Here is a 22,556-nt window from a genome sequence, read left to right as displayed (position 1 = left end):
AGAAGAACACCGGAGAGATGTCCCAGTCCTCTTCTTCCACAGGATGAGTCAGAAGAACATCACAATGTCCCACAGGATGATCGGGTAGATGGAGATAAGGACATCATGATGGAGGATCACTGGTCCCTCACATCACCAGGTAATAGAAATGACTAAATCCACACGTCCTCTCATTATTTACATTTATTCTACTTATTCACTGGATATAACAATTTTGTGTTTAACTCTTTAAGTTCTGTGTTCTGTCATTTATTTTAGCTTTATACCGTATTCACTAATTCAGACAAAATACAAATTAAATGTTGATGAAAATGTGATTCCGTTACACTGTAGGTGATAACGCATGCTAAGTATCTAATATATACAGTAGATATAAAAAGTCTACACACCCCTGTTAAAATCTCAGGTTTCTGTGCTGTAAAAAAATGAGACAAAGATAAATCTTTTCAGAACTTTTTCCACCTTTAATGTGACCTATAAACTGTACCACTCAATTGAAAAACAAACTGAAATCTTTTAGGTGGAGGGAAGAAAACAAAAAAAAACTAAAATAATGTGGTTGCATAAGTGTGCACACCCATTTATAACTGGGGATGTAGCTGTGTCTAGAATTAAGCAATCACATTAAAAATCATGTTAAATAGGAGTCGGCATACACCTGCCATTATTTAAAGTGTCTCTGATTAAGGCCTCCTGCACACGAGTGCTTCCTGTTGCCGTATTGCGGACCGCAATACACGTGCGCCGTAACGTGGCCATTCCGCATCATGGATGCGGACCCATTCACTTCAATGGGTCTGCAAATCCAGAGGTGCGAAGCGGAAGCACAGAACGGAACCCTACGGGAGCACTATAAAGTTCCGCAAAAAGATAGGACATGTTCTATCTTTTTGCGGAACGGCAGGATCGCGGACCCATTAAAGTGAATGGGTCTGCGATCCGCTGCGGCTGCCCCACGGACGGTGTTCATGTATTGCGGGCTGCAGCACGACCACGGGGTGCACACGTTCGGGTGCAGGAGGCCTAACCCCAAATAAAGTTCAGCTCCTATAGTTGGTCTTTCCTGAAATTTTCTTAATCGCATCCCACAGCAAAAGCCATGGTCCACAGAGAGCGTCCAAAGCATCAGAGGGATCTCATTGTTAAAAGGTATCAGTCAGGAGAAGGGTACAAAAGAATTTCCAAGGCATTAGATATACCATGGAATTGATGAAAAGACAAGAACAAAACTGGTCTGAGAGTCTACCAAGAGGCCTACAGCAACATTAAAGGAGCTGCAGGAATATCTGGCCAGTAATGGCTGTGTGGTACATGTGACAACAATCTCCCGTATTCTTCATATGTCTGGGCTATGGGGTAGAGTGGCAGGACGAAAGCCTTTTCTTACGAAGAAAAACATCCAAGCCAGGCTACATTTGGCAAAAATACATCTGAAGTCTCCCAAAAGCATGTGGGAAAAGGTGTTATGGTCTGATGAAGCCAAGGTTGAACTTTTTGGCCATAATTCCAAAAGATACGTTTGGAGCAAAAACAACACTGCACATCACCAAAATAACACCATCCCCACAGTGAAGCATGGTGGTGGCAGCATCATGCCAAGGGGCTGTTCTTCTTCAGCTGGAACTGGGGCCTTAGTTAAGCTACAGGGAATTCTGAACAAATCCAAATACCAGTCAACATTAGCACAAAACCTTCAGGCTTCTGCTAGAAAGCTGAACATGAAGAGGAACTTCATCTTTCAGCATGACAACGACCCAAAGCATACATCCAAATCCACAAAGTATAATGTCTGTGTATCGTGGCTCACCCGTATCTGCTACTATGGTTAGGGTGCTCAGTTTTTGTGGATGCTTCACCTGTTCATCCTATATAGCAAATGTAGTATATGCAAAAGGTAAAAACAGGCACTCACCAGCTGGCAGATGCTATAAATGATGTCTTTATATAATAAAAATGGCATATAAAATTGCGGAAATTATTACACATAAAAATTCATAAAAGTTCAAATACAAACAATATGTAAATTGCACTGGGGACACTGATGCGGATCTATCTCAGTAAATACAAGCTATCTAGATGGCTAAATTGATCTTCATCAATATGGAAATTCTAAATAAACAAAAGGTGCTCAATTGTGCATATAATTCACTTGTGATAATGAAATATCCTATAAATCCAAATAAAAATACAATACAATAATAAGTGTCTAGTAAAATGCAATAGAATCGTGTCCTGTGAATAATGAAGAAAGTATAAATATATAACTTAGTGTCATATGATGAGAGTCTTTGAGAGACTTGAATAAAACTCCTTGTGTGGAAGTTGTAACTATGTCCATCCAATGAAACAATTGTATCGATAGCTCTTGTGCACAGAGTATGCAGTTAGAGTTGGGTAAGGTGCAAAAGATGATAAAGGTGGTCGGGTTTTGTAACTGGGGCGTCCCCCTTGTTTTTCAAAACCCTCTTACCTTGCCCTTGAGAGTGACCGTCCTTAACGGGGTTACCACTCTAATGATCGCTAGGTTCTTTGTATCTCCCCCATGTGTGTGGGATCCAATACTTCAGGTTTTCTGCTCGCTGGTCTCGGCGTTCCACGTGGTTACTTCCTTGCGTGTCACCGACCAGGAAGTAGTCTGTGAGTTTCGCTTAATCTCGCGATACCTTGAACCTGCTTTCCTTTTACTGGCGTGTTTACAGGACGTATGAAAATCTTCCAATGCCCAACACTGTAGATAGTAGGTCTGTATTCGGGTTCGGGTGTATGAAAATCTTCCAATGAAAATCGTCTGGCTGGTCCTGCGAGTGTTAACCGCCCTTCGGACCGCCTAACGCAGATGTGCGGTCCGGAGGCGGCAGCCCTGCGCACAACGACGCATATACGCGTCATCTCGCGAGGGCCGGGATTTCCTGTGAACGCGCGCACACAGGCGCGCGCGCTCACAGGAACGGAAGGTAAGCGAGTGGATCTCCAGCCTGCCAGCGGCGATCGCTCGCTGGCAGGCTGGAGATCTGATTTTTTTAACCACTAACAGGTATATTAGACGCTGTTTTCATAACAGCGTCTAATATACCTCCTACCTGGTCCTCTGGTGGTCCCTTTTGTTAGGATCGACCACCAGAGGACACAGGTAGGTCAGTAAAGTCGCACCAAACACCACACTACACTACATCCCCCCCCCCCGTCACTTATTAACCCCTTATGAACCCCTGATCACCCCATATAAACTCCCTGATCACCCCCCTGTCATTGATCACCCCCCTGTCAGGCTCCGTTCAGACGTCCGTATGATTTTTACGGATCCACGGATACATGGATCGGATCCGCAAAACACATGCGGACGTCTGAATGGAGCCTTACAGGGGGGTGATTAATGACAGGCGGGTGATCACCCATATACACTCCCTGATCACCCCCGGTCATTGATCACCCCCCTGTAAGGCTCCATTCAGACGTCCGCGTGTGTTTTGCTGATCCGATCCATGTATCCATGGATCCGTAAAAATCATACGGACGTCTGAATGGAGCCTTACAGGGGGGTGATTAATGACAGGCGGGTGATCACCCATATACACTCCCTGATCACCCCCGGTCATTGATCACCCCCCTGTAAGGCTCCATTCAGACGTCCGCATGTGTTTTGCGGATCCGATCCATGTATCCATGGATCCGTAAAAATCATACAGACGTCTGAATGGAGCCTTACAGGGGGGTGATCACCCATATACACTCCCTGATCACCCCGTCATTGATAACCCCCCTGTAAGGCTCCATTCAGACGTCCGTATGTGTTTTGCGGATCTGATCCATGGATCCGTAAAAATCATACGGACGTCTGAATAGAGCCTTACAGGGGGGTGATCAATGACAGGAGGTGATCACCCATATACACTCCCTGATCACCCCCTGTTATTGATCACCCCCCTGTAAGGCTCCATTCAGACGTCCGCATGTGTTTTGCGGATCCATGGATCCGTAAAAATCATATGGACATCTGAATGGAGCCTTACCAGGGGGGTGATCAGGGAGTCTATATGGGTGATCACCCCCTGTCATTGATCACCCCCCTGTCATTGATCACCCCCCTGTAAGGCTCCATTCAGACATTTTTTTGGCCCAAGTTAGCGGAAATATATATATTTTTTTGTTTGTTTTTTCTTACTAAGTCTCATATTCCACTAACTTGTGTCAAAAAATAAAATCTCACATGAACTCGCCATACCCCTCACGGAATCCAAATGCGTAAAATTTTTTAGACATTTATATTCCAGACTTCTTCTCACGCTTTAGGGCCCCTAAAAAGCCAGGGCAGTATAAATACCCCACATATGACCCCATTTTGGAAAGAAGACACCCCAAGGTATTCCGTGAGGGGCATATTGAGTCCATGAAAGATTGAAATTTTTGTCCTAAGTTAGCGGAAAGTGAGACTTTGTGAGAAAAAAACAAAAAAAATCAATTTCCGCTAACTTATGCAAAAAAAATAAAAATTCTATGAACTCGCCATGCCCCTCATTGAATACCTTGGGGTGTCTTCTTTCCGAAATGGGGTCACATGTGGGGTATTTATACTGCCCTGGCTTTTTAGGGGCCCGAAAGTGTGAGAAGAAGTCTGGGATCCAAATGTCTAAAAATGCCCTCCTAAAAGGAATTTGGGCACCTTTGCGCATCTAGGCTGCAAAAAAGTGTCACACATCTGGTATCGCCGTACTCAGGAGAAGTTGGGCAATGTGTTTTGGGGTGTCATTTTACATATACCCATGCTGGGTGAGAAAAATATCTTGGTCAAATGCCAACTTTGTATAAAAAAAATGGGAAAAGTTATTAAGCTGGGGAATGTGTTTTGGGGTGTCATTTTACATTATAAAGTTATTAAGCTGGGGAATGTGTTTTGGGGTGTCATTTTACATATACCCATGCTGGGTGAGAAAAATATCTTGGTCAAATGCCAAATTTGTATAAAACAAATTGGAAAAGTTGTCTTTTACCAAGATATTTCTCTCACCCAGCATGGGTATGTGTAAAATGACACCCAAAACACATTCCCCAACTTCTCCTGAGTACGGCGATACCAGATGTGTGACACTTTTTTGCAGCCAAGGTGGGCAAAGGGGCACATATTCCAAAGAGCACCTTTCGGATTTCGCAGGCCATTTTTTACACATTTTGATTGCAAACTACTTCTCACACATTTGGGCCCCTAAATTGCCAGGGCAGTATAACTACCCCACAAGTGACCCCATTTTGGAAAGAAGACACCCCAAGGTATTCCGTGAGGGGCATTGCGAGTTCCTAGAATTTTTTATTTTTTGTCGCAAGTTAGTGGAATATGAGACTTTGTAAGAAAAAAAAAATTAAAATAAAAATCATCATTTTCCGCTAACTTGTGACAAAAAATAAAAAGTTCTATGAACTCACTATGCCCATCAGCGAATACCTTAGGGTGTCTACTTTCCGAAATGGGGTCATTTGTGGGGTTTTTCTACTGTCTGGGCATTGTAGAACCTCAGGAAACATGACAGGTGCTCAGAAAGTCAGAGCTGCTTCAAAAAGCGGAAATTCACATTTTTGTACCATAGTTTGTAAACGCTATAACTTTTACCCAAACCATTTTTTTTTTTTGTCCAAAAATTTTTTTTTATCAAAGACATGTGGAACAATAAATTTAGCGAAAAATTTATATATGGATGTCGTTTTTTTTTTGCAAAATTTTACAGCTGAAAGTGAAAAATTCTTTTTTTTTTGCAAAAAAATCGTTACATTTCGATTAATAACAAAAAAAGTAAAAATGTCAGCAGCAATGAAATACCACCAAATGAAAGCTCTATTAGTGAGAAGAAAAGGAGGTAAAATCCATTTGGGTGGTAAGTTGTATGACCGAGCAATAAACGGTGAAAGTAGTGTAGTGCAGAAGTGTAAAACGTGGCCTGGTCATGAAGGGGGTTTTAGCTAGCGGGGTTGAAGTGGTTAAACTACCCACCCGAACCCGAATACAGACCTACTATCTACAGTGTTGGGCATTGGAAGATTTTCATACGTCCTGTAAACACGCCAGTAAAAGGAAAGCAGGCTCAAGGTATCGCGAGATTAAGCGAAACTCACAGACTACTTCCTGGTCGGTGACACGCAAGGAAGTAACCACGTGGAACACCGAGACCAGCGAGCAGAAAACCTGAAGTATTGGATCCCACACACATGGGGGAGATACAAAGAACCTAGCGATCATTAGAGTGGTAACCCCGTTAAGGACAGTCACTCTCAAGGGCAAGGTAAGAGGGTTTTGAAAAACAAGGGGGACGCCCCAGTTACAAAACCCGACCACCTTTATCATCTTTTGCACCTTACCCAACTCTAACTGCATACTCTGTGCACAAGAGCTATCGATACAATTGTTTCATTGGATGGACATAGTTATAGGATATTTCATTATCACAAGTGAATTATATGCACAATTGAGCACCTTTTGTTTATTTAGGATTTCCATATTGATGAAGATCAATTTAGCCATCTAGATAGCTTGTATTTACTGAGATAGATCCGCATCAGTGTCTCCAGTGCAATTTACATATTGTTTGTGTGGCGAAACCAACCTCGCCACTGGGTTTTGGAGAGGGCTGTTTAAAAGCCTCTTGCCTCAGGATTATGGCCCATAGTAACTTTAAAGGAGAAGACAGACCGGCCGCACAGCTTAAATCTGTCTGTGGAATTGTATTTTATGTTATTATGCGTTCGGTTAAATTGTATGTTATGTGAGGGCACCCAGAAAGCTAATATTGTATTTGTGTATTCTGAGTGCCATTCACCTAATGATATGCACTCAGACTTGAGCTATCTGGGGATATGTTAAATGTCTGTGTTTGTTGTGGGGGTGTGACATTGTGTGTTTAAATGGTGATGTCTGTCCTGTTGTCTCCACATGTGTATTGGTGATCTCCCTTTGTCCTGAGAGATAATTGGATTGCCTTCGGTTGTCTCCGGGACAGAGAGGAGGAAACCATGATGCATTGTGGGGATGTGTTGTATCTGTTCTGTGTCACAGTCTCCCTTCTGGTCCTCTAGGGGGCGTGAACGATTGGTTGCTGTATTTACATTGTATGTGTTGTAAATTACTGATTGGTTGTATTTCAAAACCCTGTGGGCGGACTTGTATTTGCAACAACTGTAATAAAAACCAGGCTGGGTGTGCCAGCACGTGAGAGCACTGCTTGACCCTCAACACGGAGCCTTGTGTCGTTATTGGGGGGATTCCCTGTATGCTGTTGGAGACTGATTGCCAGGAGTGTAAGCCGATTGTATGCTTTTCCTGTTCGTCTGCCGGCAGCTATTCGCGAGGTTCCAGTTTGGAGTGCTATTTTGTATCCAGTTCGGGAGGTTGGTGTTCTGCAGTAGCTGTGCCTGTCTCTCAGAAAGGGGCATATCGCCTAAATGGATTTTAACCCCTTGTCTGCTGAAACGGTCCGTTACATTGGTGGCAAGCAGCGGGATCATTCCTACAGCCAGAAGGACAGCTACAGGAGACACCATTTCTGTGGATTCTACAATTTAAGGGCAACGCATGTCCCAGTACAGCAACCCTAAAAGCAACAGGATGGAACCAGCAGTGTTATACGAGGAGGAGGACCTGGATGGCCGGGATGCATTAAGGAAAGGCATCTGGTACCAGGCCCTGGATAATGTACAATACCAGCGGGGTGAGAGTCTCCCCAGTGAAGAGCAGCGGTTGCAGAAGCAAGTGGCCCTGCGGATGCCCTCCCTGGGAGAGCAGCCCCTGGAGGAATGGGTGAAGGAACTAAAGCACCGGGTATGGCTGGAGGATGCCTACCAGGTGCTCTGGTGGTATATGGCACAGTATATACCCTGGACAGCTGAGCATGACAAGCCAGAGGGAGAGGAGTTTGATGGTCCTGGCTTGTTATGGGAGTCCTTTGCAAAGCCGGACTTCGGGAGCCCTGCACAGTCCAGACTTCAGGACATTTTCTATGAGAGGGAGGCTAGGCATGAGTGGGATGACCCCCATGAGGTAGAGCAAGACCTGGCTCATCTAGCAACCCTGGAGTGGGAACTGGAGCAGGACTACAGAGATCTCTTCCACTCCATTGGGAAGGCTCAGCAGGACAGCAAGAAGTCAGACCCAGGTCCAGAGCCCTTCAGCTGGGAGGATATTGTGGATGTTTACTGTGAAGAACCCCAGGTGGCCGGTGGAGATGGGACCGAGGTCTCTCCACCGGTCCTGCAGGGAATTGGGAGCCTAGTCTCCATTCCCCAGCGGCAGGCTGAGTTACAGGGGGCAGAGGTAGTTGTTCCTGCCCCCCAGCAGCAGCATGATTTTTTGGGAATTGGGAGCCCAGTCTCCATTCCCCAGCGGCAGGCGGAGTTACAGGGGGCAGAGACAGTCGGTCCTGTCCCCCAGCGGCAGAGTGTCCTACAGGGAATAGAGAGCCCAGTCTCCTTTCCCCAGCAGCAGGACACTGTATTGGGAGCGGAGGCGGTCGGTCGCCCTCCCCAGCAGCTGGAAGTATGTATGGGAGAGGAGCTCGTTACCCCCTCTCCCCAGTGGCAGCTTAACGCACCAGGGGGAGACAGTAAGCCCCACAACAGTGCAGATGGGACCGTGGTCTCTGCACTTACAGCACAGGGGGTAGGGACAGTCGGTCCTGCCCCCCAGCAACAGGGCTGTTTAGCCAAAGGGGAGACAGTCGGTTTCTCCCTCCAACAACCAGACTCCAACCAGGCTTCTTCCGTGGTAGTGCTGGCACCAGGGCAGAGTCCCGCTGATCCCTGCCCACAAAGCAACCTCCACTCCAAGCCAGGGAGCAACTCAGAGACCGGGAGTACGAGCTACCAATATAACCTTGGTGGATTCACTGGACAGAGACAGCCTACTAAATTCAACAGGTCCAGTATTGGGTTGTGGGTGGGCTGCCAGACTAACTCAGGTACCGACCGGCGTGAGGTCAGGTATCTGGTTAGTCTTCCCTGGGGGGGGGGGGGGGGGGGGGAGATGTGTGGCGAAACCAACCTCACCACTGGGTTTTGGAGAGGGCTGTTTAAAAGCCTCTTGCCTCAGGATTATGGCCCATAGTAACCTTAAAGGAGAAGACAGACCGGCCGCACAGCTTAAATCTGTCTGTGGAATTGTATTTTATGTTATTATGCGTTCGGTTAAATTGTATGTTATGTGAGGGTACCCAGATAGCTAATATTATTGTATTCGTGTATTCTGAGTGCCATTCACCTAATGATATGCACTCAGACTTGAGCTATCTGGGGATATGTTACATGTCTGTGTTTGCTGTGGGGGTGTGACATTGTGTGTTTAAATGGTGATGTCTGTCCTGTTGTCTCCACATGTGTATTGGTGATCTCCCTTTGTCCTGAGAGATAATTGGATTGCCTTCGGTTGTCTCCGGGACAGAGAGGAGGAGGAAACCATGATGCTTTGTGGGGATGTGTTGTATCTGTTCTGTGTCGCAGTCTCCCTTCTGGTCCTCTAGGGGGCGTGAACGATTGGTTGCTGTATTTACATTATATGTGTTGTAAATTACTGATTGGTTGTATTTCAAAACCCTGTGGGCGGACCTGTATTTGCAACAACTGTAATAAAAACCAGGCTGGGTGTGCCAGCACGTGAGAGCACTGCTTGACCCTCAACACGGAGCCTTGTGTCGTTATTGGGGGGATTCCCTGTATGCTGTTGGAGACTGATTGCCAGGAGTGTAAGCCGATTGTATGCTTTTCCTGTTCGTCTGCCGGCAGCTATTCGCGAGGTTCCAGTTTGGAGTGCTATTTTGTATCCAGTTCGGGAGGTTGGTGTTCTGCAGTAGCTGTGCCTGTCTCTCAGAAAGGGGCATATCGCCTAAACGGATTTTAACCCCTTGTCTGCTGAAACGGTCCGTTACAGTTTGTATTTGAACTTTTATGAATTTTTATGTGTAATAATTTGCGCAATTTTATATGCCATTTTTATTATATAAAGACATCATTTATAGATCTGCCAGCTGGTGAGTGCCTGTTTTTACCTTTTGCGTATACAAATCCACAAAGGAATGGCTTCATCGGAAGAAGATGAAAGTTTTGGAATGGCCCAGCCAGAGCCCAGACCTGAATCCGATTGAAAATCTGTGGGGTGATCTGAAGAGGGCTGTGCCCAGGAGATGCCCTCGCAATCTGACAGATTTGGAGTGTTTTTGCAAAGAAGAGTGGGCAAATCTTGCCAAGTCAAAATGTGCCATGCTGATAGACTCATACCCAAACAGACTGAGTGCTGTAATAAAATCAAAAGGTGCTTCAACAAAGTGTTAGTTGATGGGTATGCACACTTATGCAACCATATTATTTTATTTTTATATTTTTTCTTCCCTCTACCTAAAAAGATTTCAGTTTGTTTTTCAATTGAGTGGTACAGTTTATAGGTCACATTAAAGGTGGAAAAAGTTCTGAAATGATTTATCTTTGTCTTTTTTTTTTTTTTTTACAGCACAGAAGCCTGACATTTTAACAGGGGTGTGTAGACTTTTTATATCCATGGCTATATATATGGCTTAGTGTTGCACTGTGTCAGTATGTAACAGAAATACTGCCACCATATGGTTGGATGACCACATGACACGCTAAGGCATACCACCCTGACTGCTTCCTTAATGATCCGGCAGAGTGCTCATACAGAGCTCTGCTGGATCAGTAAGAGAGATGGGTTTCTGTATGATCCGTGCAGACAGGAGGTGCTTGGTCTTGTAAAGGAATACCTCCATCTTCATGTTGAAAGTTCCAGTGAAAGGAGATGAAAACTCAGATCACTGGAAGCTAAAAGACTTTTGATGATACAAGTGGGAGAGACCAGAACCAGGACGAGAATACTGTGGTAAGTGTGGAGAAATGTGATAGTTTAATAAAGATAATAGTAATTAATGTGTGTGTAAGAGAGAGATGTATGTGTAGCAGAGCTGTGTTTGAAGGTGTGTATAGAAGTGCTGTGTGCAGTTGCGTGCCTAGATTAAATGGAACGCCCCCCAATACTTTTAAAAAAAAACGTACCCCCCCCCTCCGCAAGGAGATGTTATACTGTATGGCGGCAGCCACAAGGAGGCGTTATATTGTATGGGGCACTGGGGCAGCCACAAGGAGACGATTTACTGTATGGCGGCAGCCACAAGGAGACGTTACATTGTATAGGGGACTGGGGCAGCCACAAGGAGACGTTTATACTGTATGGGGCAGCCACAAGGAGACGTTATACTGTATGGGGCAGCCACAAGGAGACGTTATACTGTATGGGGCAGCCACAAGGAGACGTTATACTGTATGGGGCAGCCACAAGGAGACGTTATACTGTATGGGGGCAGCCACAAGGAGACGTTATACTGTATGGGGGCAGCCACAAGGAGACGTTATACTGTACGGGGCAGCCACAAGGAGACATTATACTGTATGGGGGCAGCCACAAGGAGACGTTTATACTGTATGGGGCAGCCACAAGGAGACGTTATACTGTATGGGGCAGCCACAAGGAGACGTTATACTGTATGGGGCAGCCACAAGGAGACGTTATAATGTATGAGGCAGCCACAAGGAGACGTTATACTGTATGGGGCAGCCACAATGAGACGTTATACTGTATGGGGTAGCCACAAGGAGACGTTATATACTGTATGGGCTGGCAGCGGGCCACAAGGGGACATTATATACTATATGGGCTGGCCGCTCGGCATGCAGTGGGCCACAAGAGTCACTATACTGCATGGGGCCACCAGGAGACATTATACTGTCTTTAGGAACTATACTGTAAGGGGGCCACAAGGTGACATTATACTGTATGGGACAACAATTTGTAACCCCTCCGCCATCAGTATAATAATGTCTTGTGGCCCCCATACAGTAATGTCTTCTTGTTGCTCCTGTATGGGGGCAACAGGGAGACCATTATAGTTTATCAAGTGCCATCACCATGTGCAGTGCAGCTTGCAGGCAGGGCCAGGGCCGCAGAAGACATAGACAGTACAACCTTTATTTATGACACCCGGGCCGTTAGGGTCTCTCACTCCTTGGCTTGGACACGGACTGCTGACTAAGATGCGCGCCTGGCTCCGGTGCTCGGCCAGTGGGCGGAGACTTGAATATGGGAGCGAGGAGGAGCTGGGGGCGGCAGGAAGTAATATGTATAGTATGCATATTCGTGATGCAGGGGTAGGCTGACACATATCCTCCTATGGCGTCACCAAATACTGCGGTTATTTGGAAACGGCGATATCGCCATATCACTTTCTTAATTACGGGGTATATCATTGACACCGGATTGCCGCTCAACCCTACTCTGATACTCTGCCACCTACCCTGATTTCGGATTAGTTTCTCAGATACTCACGAACTCTGCATGTCCTGACTTCAGCCTGTTTCTTGATTACAAGTGTTGCCTGAGTCTTTGGTGCTTCGCAGCAATTTCTCTGATCCCCGTGGAACCCCTGCTCTCTGTGCAACCACTGCGCCCTCTCCACTTTGATTTGACAGGACCAGGCCTTATGACTAGGGATGAGTGAATCGACTACAGATGAAACATTCTAAGTCGATTCGCAGAGCCAGCGATCCGTACAGTATTAGAATGGTACCAGTAGGAACCAAACTAGAGTTCTGGAAGTGTTTTTTTTTTACAGTAGAAATTAATTTATGAAGTTTTTACATGCTAAAACAACGTTTTATGCGAATTGACTTCGGATGTTTCATCTTGTCCCTGTATATGAAGCACGTATCAACACTGGAAAACAACGAACATATAGGAGTAAACTCATGATAGATGACAGGACCCAAATAAATGATGGCAAATAGATGATGAAGATGTCAGCCAGGTAATAAAGCAGAAGGATGATGAAGATATCTGCCAGGTAATAAAGCAGACTGATGATGAAGATGTCAGCCAGGTAATAAAGCAGACTGATGATGAAGATGTCAGCCAGGTAATAAAGCAGAAGGATGATGAAGATATCCGCCAGGTAATAAAGCAGACTGATGATGAAGATGTCAGCCAGGTAATAAAGCAGAAGGATGATGAAGATATCTGCCAGGTAATAAAGCAGACTGATGATGAAGATGTCAAACGGGTATTAAAGCAGATTGATGATGAAGATATCCAACAGGTAATAAAGCAGATGGATGATGAAGATTGTTGGGTTGGGTAATGAATCAAATCAGACAAAATAAGATAACAAAGAATAGCAAACAACTGACCCCTGACTCTAGCTTTCCCTGACTCTTTGCCTGGTTTCTATCCCTAAATGCTGAACCTTTAAACCAAACACTAGTGACTCTCGCTGTCTATAAAGATACCCCTATGAAAAAAACATCTGAAATACTGGCCCTCATATGAACATCAGGACACAGAGAACAAAACCAATCTACAGAGCTGTACTGAAGTGAACACGAAACAGATCAAAGCAACAAAGATTTTAAAACAAACCTACAAGACTCTAATAGGCAGTGGGTTTGGCCCCACTGTGCCAACTAACCAGTTTGACTTTGGGCTAAAGCTAAGGGCGTTGTTCTGTTGGTTTCCTGGTATTCATCCTTTAACCCCTATGCATTGATCTACCTACCTCCTGGGGTAACGTTGGTGTAGTTGGCTGCTGGCACAAGGGGGTCAGAGACACCAGTGTGAAGCATCAAGGAATCAGGCACAAGACATAGTCTGAATTCAGTTCAAGGTCAGGGCAGGCTGGGTATGTGCATATTCAAGATAATTCCAAGGTCGGGGCAGACTTGGCACCGGCATTATCCAGTAGAAATTCCAAGGTCGGTGCAGGCGGCAAAGAGCAGAATAAGTAGTCAAACGAGGTATGGTACAGAGGTAGCCAGACAAGAGATCACACCATTGCTGGGTACAAGACACAAGATAACCTAAAGCTCAGGCGAAGAGATGAAACCACAGCCGAGCTAAATAGGGAGACTGGTTAGCAGCTGTGAAGGGAGGAAGAGAAAAATACTAACTCGCACAGTGCTAAAAGGAAGCTCATTAAGCACTTGGCATGGCAGGCAGGCAGGCATGGAGCACCAGTGTGACACTCAGAAAACAAGATCTGGATTAAAATACACGGAAGAACTAATATAGACATACAAGGAGCTTGATACTAGTTACATCATAGGAAGATTTGCAGGTTATAAATGCACAGAGCTTACACTATCACTCTCCACATTCACAGCAGAGAACAAAAATATTTAAAGATAGGCTATCCAATTAGGAACTCCTTCCCAAGTGAGCTTGGCCTGCATCAGTAACCAGTTGACGCACAGTGATGGATCCGCTGATAATTGCATAGCAACTGCCCCAAGCAAAGTAATAAACAGGAGAAGAAGACACAGCAGGCAAAAGCCTGCTGATCATAAAACTAACTCAAGGGTTGAGCCAAATGGTGACTATCACACTATGCATGGTGTAAGGAACAACATACCGCTATACAATTATGCCGGGTGTAGATGCTCTTACCTGGCTATCTCCAGAAAGAAAAATTTTCGGCTATGGTCTCAACCAACTTTGGTCTTCTCATTTGTAAGTGATCTAAGCTGGTTAAGCAGCCAAAGGGAGATCAACAGTGTGATAAAAATACAGAATCAAACTTTAACAGCACCTGAGAGCTTCTCCATCACTACCCCACTCAGCCCCATACCACCATCCTCCATCTGTGGTCAGACCCTGTTACTTATCCTTGTTAAGAGTGACAGTCATCTCCAAACAGACAATAATCAGCCTCCCACAAGTACCCCATTGTCACTCCATTCACCCTCATATCACTATCCGTTATCTGTGCCAGGCCACCTGTGTGATCAATAACAGTCCTCTGTTCATCATATGAACGCTATCCACCAGTAACAGTTATGAAGCTCCACTGTTTTTGAAGCATTTTTCCCACAATTTCTTCTCTGCAGAATTTTTTCACATGACAATGGAAAAGATATACACTCGGAGTAGTATATAGATGACAACTCAAACATCTATAATGTTAGGCTCCATCAGTGGACTCCCACGAACTTATGGGAAATGAAAACATTTGTGGTCTTTTACAAAGCATAAGAATAGTACAAAATGGTTGTACTGGAGTAGAGACCTTTGAAAACATACTTCAGAATACTGCACTATCATGAAGTCCTGCTGTTAAAATGTTTGCACTAAAAGAACAGTGCCCATGGCCCACTCTCTAGTGACCCAGGTTATGACCAGTTATATAAATTCAGCCAGTTGGTTAACACGTGCAGCTTGTAATCTGCCAGCCTCTGGCTTAGCCTTCCCAGGGTATTTAAGGCACCTTCTCTTGTGGGAGGTTGTCTGAGCAATGAATATTTTAGCTAGCTAGTTCCCTACGAATGTGCTTATTCTACTTTCTGATCTCCAATGCCTGACCTCTGCTTGTTAACTGGCTTTGACCCTTTGCTGGCAGATTGGTTTTCTTCTGTATGTTCTGATGGGGCATAACTATTAGATCGTTGGTGTCTTACCACTAGGGCCCCAACAATCATGAGAACGGGTAGACTGTACCCCTTGGAACCCTGAACAGTGAATCGGGTGGCAGGTTGAACATACGCATTGCCACTTCATTCTCATCTACAGGAGTCCTGGAGACAGCCGAGTACAGTGTTCGACTAATACTGGAACACCCATGTAGATGAATCAAGCCACGGTTTGCATGCCTGACCTGCCACTCCATTCATTTAAGAGGGATCTGAGGTTTACGTGGTAACTGTTCTCGTGATCAGTGGGGCCCTACCACTGTGGATAAGGAAATAATTTGTAAGAACCAGAATAACCCTTTAACCCTTAAACCCAATTACATACACTGCCTGTCCAAAAAAAAGTCGCTACCCAAAAAAGATTCTCAATGAGGTTAAGGTCTGGACTCTGGTGGTCAATCTATGTGTAAAAAGGATGTCTCATGATCCTTGAACCACTCTTTCACAATTTGAGCCCGATGAATCCTGGCATTGTCATCTTGGAATATGCCTGTGCCTTCAGGGAAGAAAAAATCCATTGATGGAATAACCTGGTCATTCAGTATGTTCAGGTAGTCAGCTGACTTAATTCTTGGAACACATACTGTTGCTGAACCTAGACCTGACCAACTGCAGCAACCCCAGATCATAGCACTGCCACCACAGGCTTGTACAGTAGGTACTAGGCATGATGGGTGCATCACTTCATCTGCCTCTCTTCTTACCCTGATGCGCCCATCACTCTGGAACAGGGTAAATCTTGACTTATCAGACCACATGACCTTCTTCCATTGCTCCAGAGTCCAATCTTTATGCTCCCTAGCAAATTGAAGCCTTTTTTTCTGGTTTGCCTCACTGACTAGTGGTTTTCTTACGGCTACACAGCTGTTCAGTCCTAATCCCTTGAGTTCCCTTCACATTGTGCATGTGGAAATGCTCTTACTTTCACTATTAAAGATAGCCCTGAGTTCTACTGTTGTTTTTTCTTTTTTGATTTGATTTCACCAAACATTTAAGTGATCGCCGATCACTATCATTCAGGATTTATTTTTTTCGCCACATTTCGTCCTCTAATACGATGGGTCCCCACTATCCTTCCCGTTTTTAATAATGCATTGGACAGTTCTTAACCCAATTTTAGTAGTTTCTGCAATCTCTTTAGATGTTTTCTCTGCTTGATGCATGCCAGTGATTTGACCCTTCTCAAACAGACTAACATCTTTTCCACGACCATGAGATGTGTCTTTCAACATGGTTGTTAAAGAAATGAGAAGCAACTCACTGCACCAGTTGGGGTTAAATAACTTGTTGCCAGCTGAAAGATAATTCAGTAATCATCCAATAGGAGGCTCATGACTATTTGCTTAATTAAATACAGGTGGTCACTTTTTTTTTTTTGGGACAGACAGTGTATATTTCCCTTATTCCAACATCTAGTAGTCTTATTCTCTTTCATCAGTACATCCATATTTCGGAGACGGCCAACACTTTCAGTTTTAAGTTTATTACTTTTGTACTTAAAAATTTATTTTTGATTATTTTTACTTCCCTCTTTCAGTCTTTACTGCATTTGTCTTTTTCTCTATAATTCTTTGATGCCTCATCACTGTCCTCTTGCTTCAGTAGATGCAATACTTACATTTTATCATTCATTGGGCGTCATGCAAGAGAGACTGCTTTAGGCCAAATTAGTTCTTAATCAACAGCTATCTTGTGTATGGACATCCCTAGACTAACTCCAAAGTCATAACTTTTTTTATACAATTTTCCTTCTCTCCTCTGCTTTATGCTCTCCTAAGTGGCGGTGGGAGCTTAGCATCATGATCTTGTGATCCTGAGGTCTACTGTTTTATTATGATCTGTTATGCCACTAATATCAGTCATGTAATAAATTAATTTTGCCACACGCCTTTGTAATCTGTCAGAGTTTAATATTTAGAAATGTAAAATATCAATATCATTTTAAGGTTCTATTATTCGAAAATATTAAAATGTGTTTTATTCTTAGCAGATGACTGCACCAGGAGCTCAGAGGAGCATGTTATATATTTGGGTTTTACAGCAGATGATTGTGGTATCACACAAGATGAAGATATACCCTCAGGCCTTCACAGCAAAGATCTATCATCTGATGCCTTTAACCAGTTCTTATCTTCTGATTTATCACAGACTGTTCAGCAAAACAAAAGTTTTAGAACTGCTACTGTATGCCAAAGAGCTAACATAGCGGAGAAACCATTCTTATGTTTAGAATGTGGCAAATGTTTTAACCATAAATCTGATCTTGCTAGACATCAGAGAATTCACACAGGGGAGAAGCCATTTTCATGTTCAGAGTGTGGGAAATGTTTTCTAGATAAATCAGATCTTGTTAGACATCAGATAACTCACACAGGGGAGAAGCCATTTTCATGTTCAGAATGTGGCAAATGTTTTAACCAGAAATCAAATCTTGGTAAACATGAGAGAATTCACACAGGGGAGAAGCCATTTTTCTGCTTAGAATGTGGGAAATGTTTTATAAATAAAGCAAATCTTCTTAGACATGAGAGAGTTCACACAGGGGAGAAGCCATTTCCATGTTCAGAATGTGGGAAATGTTTTAACCAGAAATCAGATCTTGTTATTCATCAAAGAATTCACACAGGGTGGAAGCCATTTTTATGTTCAGAATGTGGGAAATGTTTTGTTGACAAATCAGATCTTGTTAAACATCAGAGAATTCACACAGGGGAGAAGCCATTTTCTTGCCCAGAATGTGGGAAAAGTTTTGCTCGAAAATCAAATCTTGTTGACCATCAGAAATTCTCACACAAGGCTGAAGACTTATAGAGGTAGGCTTCCTAGCTACAACAAACTTAAGAGCAAGTTCTGTGGAAGTTAGAGATAGTTGTCTGCTATGAGGGGCAAGTTGCGTGTATCTTCGTAAAGCATCTTTGATGTTATTGTAACCAGCATGCAATGGTATACTGTTTGATACTGTATTGTTTTATACCATGTACCCCATTGAGTCATGTATGGTAGGATCTGGAAACTATTGTCTCAGTGGCATCGACACATCCTGCGTTAGTTGATGACTTCAGGAATGACATTTCTGGATGTCAACCTCCTGGATTAAGTGTCAATCAGAAGGGACCTTGGATCCTTGAACATAATTTGACCGTGCACATTGTGACACCGGAGCGTTGCACTGTAATGTCTCTTTGTGGGGCTGAGGTGTGTCTATATAAGTGAGAGTGTACACAGTCAGCACAGGAGAAGACCTGAGCAGTATAGGGCTACTGTTCTCGTCAAACTAAAAGTAACAGGTCGACACGCCCCTTTCCCTTCCCACAACACCTACCAGTCCCTCCCAAAGCGCCACCCGTTGCACACCCCACACCTAAACACCACCCATTCAACGCCCCTTATTCTGTTAGATCTGATATCATGTCAGTAATTCAATTAAGTTTTATTATCTTTAAAAATAAAATATTAAGCTTGTATTAACCTCTTACTAAGCCATTATAAATATTGACAATGGCTAATTGATCCATCGATCTTCCTAAAGCTAAAGCAGCTTTGATGATGTCACCACAGTTCCTGGAAGGGAACTGGTGCAGTCCCTTTGTTAGATCCTGCAGGACCTATGATGTTGGAAATTATCTTTAATTATATACGATCGTGTTTAATAAAATCAAAGACGTACGTGATTTAAGCAAAATATTTGATTAACGCATCTAACACAGATAAGTATCATTTATAAATATTAACAATAGCTAATTGCGGCACCCAGCTTTCCCGAGTTTGGATGCTTTACATTACCAACGGGGAAGCCTTTCACCACTTCTTTATATATCTTCTAATATGCTATCTAATAAATATTGACATTAACGAATATTTTTTGTCCCATTTCATAGCCGCAGCTACAGTATCACAGATATTCAACATATCTATCTATCTAGCTTCTGATATGCCAGCTGTTGATCAATTTGTACAAACACGTACCAAATTTAGAAGTCCACCATGTTTATACGTGTTACGAGGCGTCAAAAGCCCACAGTGATAGCAAGCCTAATGCATGAGAAGCTGTGACAATAGCAAATAGTTGTCAAAACATGTCCGGATGCATCCTAAGATCTTTAAAATAAAATTATATTATTGCTCTATTAATCTCTTTATCAGGCTATTAATCTCTTCTATGAATCTTATAAAAACCTAAGCTATCTATATATCTGTTCTATTAATCACGTTTAGCCTTATTTATCTATCTAGCATCTATCTAACATCTATCAATTTATCTATCTTTCTATTTGTCATCTTATCTCTATATATCTAACTATCAAATTGCAAACGTGCGTGCTAAATGATATTTCAGATTTGTGCGACATAACATCAGTATCGGAAACACCTGATACAGACTTTTAAAAGACATATTACGTTTGACACGTCAGACATACACGTTGACGTACAACAGGCAGATCCGTGTCAGGCAAACAATGCGCAATATCAACACATACCTCTTGCTCATTCTTGTTTATGTTGGGACCATAATACGTACGATGTTTTGAGGTCTTGCACGATACAACGACAAAATGTTCCGTGTAGCGAACTATTTAAAGTGTTGCGTGAAAGACTATTTTTAGCGTTTAACAGTCCCAGCAAAATTAGTGTTAGACAAATACACACTGCGCATGACAAATATACAAGACTGATTACACACATCGACGAGAGCGTGATCTAGAAAGTTAAAACAGGCTATAAAGTTGTACTTTGCGGCTAGGCACTCTAAAAAAGCTAGGGAAAAAAAGGCGGTGCCGATGTAATACGCCGGCGTGCGTTAGAATTGAACAAACTTAACGACATCCGCAGTTGTCGCAAGCCGGGCGCGGTTGCTCAAACAGTTCACAAACTAACAGTCCGACAACTGAGCAAACGAATCGATTACAACCCCGCGACTGACAGAACGACCGTTAAAGCAGACGTTACAGATGACTTCCCCCCCCCCCCCCGTACCCCAAAACATTAGAACCGTTTAGATAGATACTGGATAGATAAATAAGGCGATTCATAGAAGAGCTTAGTAGGATTTAATAGCTTGATAAACGTGATCGATAGAACAGATATATAGATGGATGAATAGATAGATATGAGATAGATAGCTTAGTTTTTTATAAGATTCATAGAAGAGATTATTAGGATTTTAATAGCCCGATAAAGAGATGGATAGAGCCTTAATATCATTTTATTTTTAAAGATCTTAGGATGTGCCCGGACATGTTTTGACAACTATTTACTATTGTCACAGCTGTTCGTGCATTAGGCTTACTATCACTGTGGGCTTTTAACGCCTCGTAACACACGTATAATCATTGTGGACTTCTAAATTTGGTACGTGTTTGTACAAATTGATCAACAGCTGGTGTATTAGAAGCTAGATAGATAGATATGTTGAATATCTGTGATAGTTGCGGCTATGACATAGGACAAAAAATATTTGTTAATGTCAATATGTATTAGATAGTGTATTAGAAGATAGAGAAGTGGTGAGAGGCTTCCCCTTTGGCAATGTAAAGCATCCAAACTCGGGAAAGCTGGGTGCCGCAATTGGCTATTGTTAATATTTATAAATGATGCATATGTGTGTTAGATGCGTTGATCAAATATTTAGCTTAAATCACTTACGCCGTTTGATTTTATTAAACACGATCGTATATAATTAAAGCAAATTTCCAACATCATAGGTCCTGCAGGATCTAACAAAGGGACTGCACCAGTTCCCTTCCACGACCTGTGGTGACATCATCAAATTTACTTTAGCTTTAGGAAGACAAACGGATCAATTAGCCATTGTCAATATTTTATAATTGCTTAGTAAGAGGTTAATACAAGCTTAATATTATTTTATTTTTAAAGATATTAAAACTTAATTGAATTACTGACGTGATATCAGATCTAACAGAATAAGGGCGTTGAATGGGCGGTTTAGGTGTGGTTTGGGGCGTGCCACGGTCGGAGCTTTGGGAGGGACTGGGAGGGGTTGTGGGCGGGGTTATGCATGGGAAAGGGGCGTGTCGACCTGTTACTTTTAGTGACGAGAACAGTAGACCTATACTACTGACCTGCTGTAAAACTAGGTGTAGATCTGGATCTAGTCAGCCATCAAGGAGCACGCTGGTGACCTGAGGGATAGGAAAAGGGAGTGATGCTTGGGAAACTACCCTTTAAGGATGATGAGAGAGGCTGGTGAATCTTTGAGACTGCTGCAACGTGTCATGATCAGAGGATAACGCGATGTGTCTACAGTGATCAGACCAGTGGTATACTATAATGATCACCAGATTATGTAGTGATGTAGAAGTCTGGTACTTCTTTCAATAAAAGTCTCTTGTCTCACAGAAACCAAAGTTTTAAAGCAGAGAGTTTATTAAGTATAAAAGATTTCACAAAGAAAGAGATTATGAATGAAAGTAAATATTTGCCCGGAGGCCCCCAGCCACACATGATGGTCAAAAAAGTCTGGTTTGTTCCCAGAGCCATGGGCCTTTAAAGTCATTTTTCCGGCCACCTGCCACTTGTGCGTTCTTCTTGGAATTTTGCATGTTCTGCACACTTATCAGGAGTACAATGCATTGAGTTACAAGGATTATTTTGGTCTATGGTACTGCCTCTGTCCCGAGTAAGCACAAGACTGGCCTTTCCAAGTTGCCTCCCTGTGTCACAGAGGAAATAGTGGTTGTCACCCCTCAAATTCTAGTACAACTAGATATTTAAAGACCTTCTTTAAGAAATCTACAGTTACATTCACCCGCTTGCATATGAGTATACTATAGGCAATCAATATTAGAAAAGCTGTATATGATTTTTCTTATCAGTTGTAGACCTCGTCCTACAAAGTAAGAATGGTGGTTGGCACCCAGAGTTCCGAATAGTACAACGTTCTACCAGCGTTCCAGACCATTATCATAGTTTAAAGGGATTCTCCTAATTCAGCATTTGTGGCATATCACTAGGATATGCCACAAATGTGATATAGGTGCAAGTCCCACTCCTATCTCCAGAATGGGGGATGCATGACCATTCTCCATTCACAGCTATGAGAGTTCCAA

General features: G+C 43.3%; 1 protein-coding gene across 1 annotated transcript; it reads left to right on the top strand.

The window, feature by feature from the left end:
- Positions 1-103: 103 nt before the first annotated feature.
- Positions 104-18,776, top strand: LOC122939938 (gastrula zinc finger protein XlCGF7.1-like). The gene is made up of 2 exons (XM_044296164.1): positions 104-139; positions 17,480-18,776. Exons 1-2 carry the CDS (start codon positions 106-108, stop codon positions 18,298-18,300), a joined length of 855 nt encoding a protein of 284 aa, XP_044152099.1. The 5' UTR covers positions 104-105; the 3' UTR covers positions 18,301-18,776.
- The last annotated feature ends 3,780 nt before the right edge of the window (positions 18,777-22,556 follow it).

Source organism: Bufo gargarizans, chromosome 6, assembly GCF_014858855.1.
Source record: "Bufo gargarizans isolate SCDJY-AF-19 chromosome 6, ASM1485885v1, whole genome shotgun sequence".
Lineage (NCBI taxonomy): Eukaryota > Metazoa > Chordata > Amphibia > Anura > Bufonidae > Bufo > Bufo gargarizans.
This window is presented reverse-complemented; position numbering and strand designations above follow the sequence as displayed.

Excerpts from the sequence above, each read along its gene's own strand:
- LOC122939938 (XM_044296164.1), top strand. The coding sequence starts at position 106 with ATGATGGAGGATCACTGGTCCCTCACATCACCAG. Across the intron at positions 140-17,479 it reads CTGGTCCCTCACATCACCAG|ATGACTGCACCAGGAGCTCA; the intron begins GTAATAGAAATG and ends TATTCTTAGCAG.